The sequence below is a fragment of the Gossypium arboreum genome, chromosome 6, assembly GCF_025698485.1.
Source record: "Gossypium arboreum isolate Shixiya-1 chromosome 6, ASM2569848v2, whole genome shotgun sequence".
NCBI classification, from domain to species: Eukaryota; Viridiplantae; Streptophyta; class Magnoliopsida; order Malvales; family Malvaceae; genus Gossypium; species Gossypium arboreum.
Window position 1 is genome coordinate 109072326 of NC_069075.1, and position 1940 is coordinate 109074265.

Sequence of the window (1940 nt, forward strand, 5' to 3'; positions counted from 1 at the left end):
CATATTTACACTTTAACCCCTCAAATTATGAATATTTACTCTTGTGCAACAAAACTTTTCTCACTTTTACAATTTAGTCCTTTCTTGAATTAATATATCATAATATACTTCTCAATATTGACATAACTCAAAATTTCCCTTTTTGTCACTTTATTTCCTTATTTTACTATATCAAGGATAATATCTTACTATAAAAATTTTCAGGGTATTACAAGCTGCACCTCTAGTCTCTAGTGGAGAAGGATACCATATTTGGGTGGTCAAGATAAGGACCTACCTCTAGGCATTTGATCTATGGGAAGTGGTCAACTCAGATGCTAAACCAGCACTATTGAGAGCCAATCCAACAGTGGCTCAGATTAGGCAACATGCAAATGAAAGGACAAAGAGGCACAAAGCCATGTCCTGCATTAAGAACTGTGTATCAGATGTAATCTTAACAAGGATCATAGCCTGTGAGACACCAAAGCAAGCCTGGGACAGATTGAAGGAGGAGTTTCAAGGGACTGAAAGAACAAGGCAACAACAGCTTCTGAACTTGAGAAAGGACTTCGAGAACTTGAAGATGAAGGAAGAAGAAACTGTTAAGCAGTATTCAAACAGAATTATGGCTGTAGTTAACAGCATAAGGCTCCTTAGAGAGCAGTTCAATGAAGCAAGAATAGTGGAGAAAGTCCTCTCAACCTTACCTGATAGGTATGAGGAAAAAATATCCTCTCTCGAAGATTCAAGGGACCTGACCAGCATCTCTTTGACAGAGCTGATTAATGCTCTTTATGCACAAGAGCAAAGAAGGGCCAGTAGACTCGAGGAGCACCAAAAAGGTGCATTCCAAGCTAAAACCAAGCCTGCCTCAAGCTCTACTATCAACAAAGGCAAGAAGACTTGGAGTGACAAGTCAAAGACAGATTCTTCAAGAAGATGGGATAGGCCATGTAGGCATTGTAAGAGGCCTGGTCATCCAGAGGCCAAATGCTAGTTTAGGCCAGATGTGCAGTGCTAATTCTACAAAAAGATTGGCCATGTAGAAAAGGCTTGCAAAGAGAAGGGAAGACCAAGGTAGAACCAATAGCAACCAAAGGTTGAAGCTCGGGTAGCTGAAGAAGGTAGTGACCATGAGGAGCAGGTCTTTGCAGTCTCCTGTTCAGCTCCTCAAGACAAAGAGTCAAGTGGCTTGCTTCTAGACAGTGGCTGCACTAATCACATGTCACCAGATGCTGCCATTTTCAAGTCATTAGACAGAAGCTACAAGATCAAAGTAAAGGTTGGCAATGACCATTTTATCAAGGTAGAGGGCAAAGGGGATGTGTTGATATGCACTCCCACAGGTAACAAACTCATTTCAAATGTGTTGCTTGTACTTGAAATTGACAGAAACTTGCTCAGCATAGCTCAGTTGTTGGAAAAGGGCTATTCAGTTGTGTTTAAGGGCAGTGAATGCAAAATTAGTGATCCAAGTAGATCCATGCTCATGACAGTGGCCATGATAGATAAAATTTTTGCTGTTGACTAGAACAATGCCTCAAACTTAGCTTATACAGCCTCTGTTAATGAATCTAAACTTTGGTACCAAAGACTTAGTCATGCCAACTATAGATCCATGGTCCAGCTAAGCAACGAAGATTTGGTTGAAAAGTTCATCAACTCAGTTGAGAAGGAAGATGATTATGAAGTGTGTCAGCTAGGAAAGCAGGCCAGGCTGCCATTTTCTTCAAACAAGGCTTGGATAGCCTCTGAAAGGCTGCAGGTAGGGCACACTGATGTGTGTGGCCCTATGAAGACTGAATCATTGAATGGAAGCAGGTACTTCATCTTGTTTATTGATGATCACACCAGATCTTGCTGGATTTTCTTTTTGAAGGAGAAATCAGAAGTGGCCTCTGTGTTTTTAAAGTTCAAGGCTGCTGTTGAAACAGAAACTGGCTGCAAGCTTAAGACCC

General features: G+C 41.1%; 1 protein-coding gene across 1 annotated transcript; it reads left to right on the forward strand.

Annotated features, from left to right (window-relative positions):
- The first annotated feature begins 400 nt into the window (after positions 1 to 400).
- On the forward strand, positions 401 to 1513 carry LOC108475064 (uncharacterized). Its single transcript, XM_017777070.1, has 2 exons — positions 401 to 944; positions 1137 to 1513. Exons 1-2 carry the CDS (start codon positions 401 to 403, stop codon positions 1511 to 1513), a joined length of 921 nt encoding a protein of 306 aa, XP_017632559.1.
- The last annotated feature ends 427 nt before the right edge of the window (positions 1514 to 1940 follow it).

Bases quoted from the DNA above. Each gene is read 5' to 3' on its own strand.
- LOC108475064 (XM_017777070.1), top strand. From the start codon at position 401: ATGTCCTGCATTAAGAACTGTGTATCAGATGTAATCTTAACAAGGATC. The intron at 945-1,136 runs GTAAGAGGCCTG...AGGTCTTTGCAG, and splicing joins GGATAGGCCATGTAGGCATT to TCTCCTGTTCAGCTCCTCAA.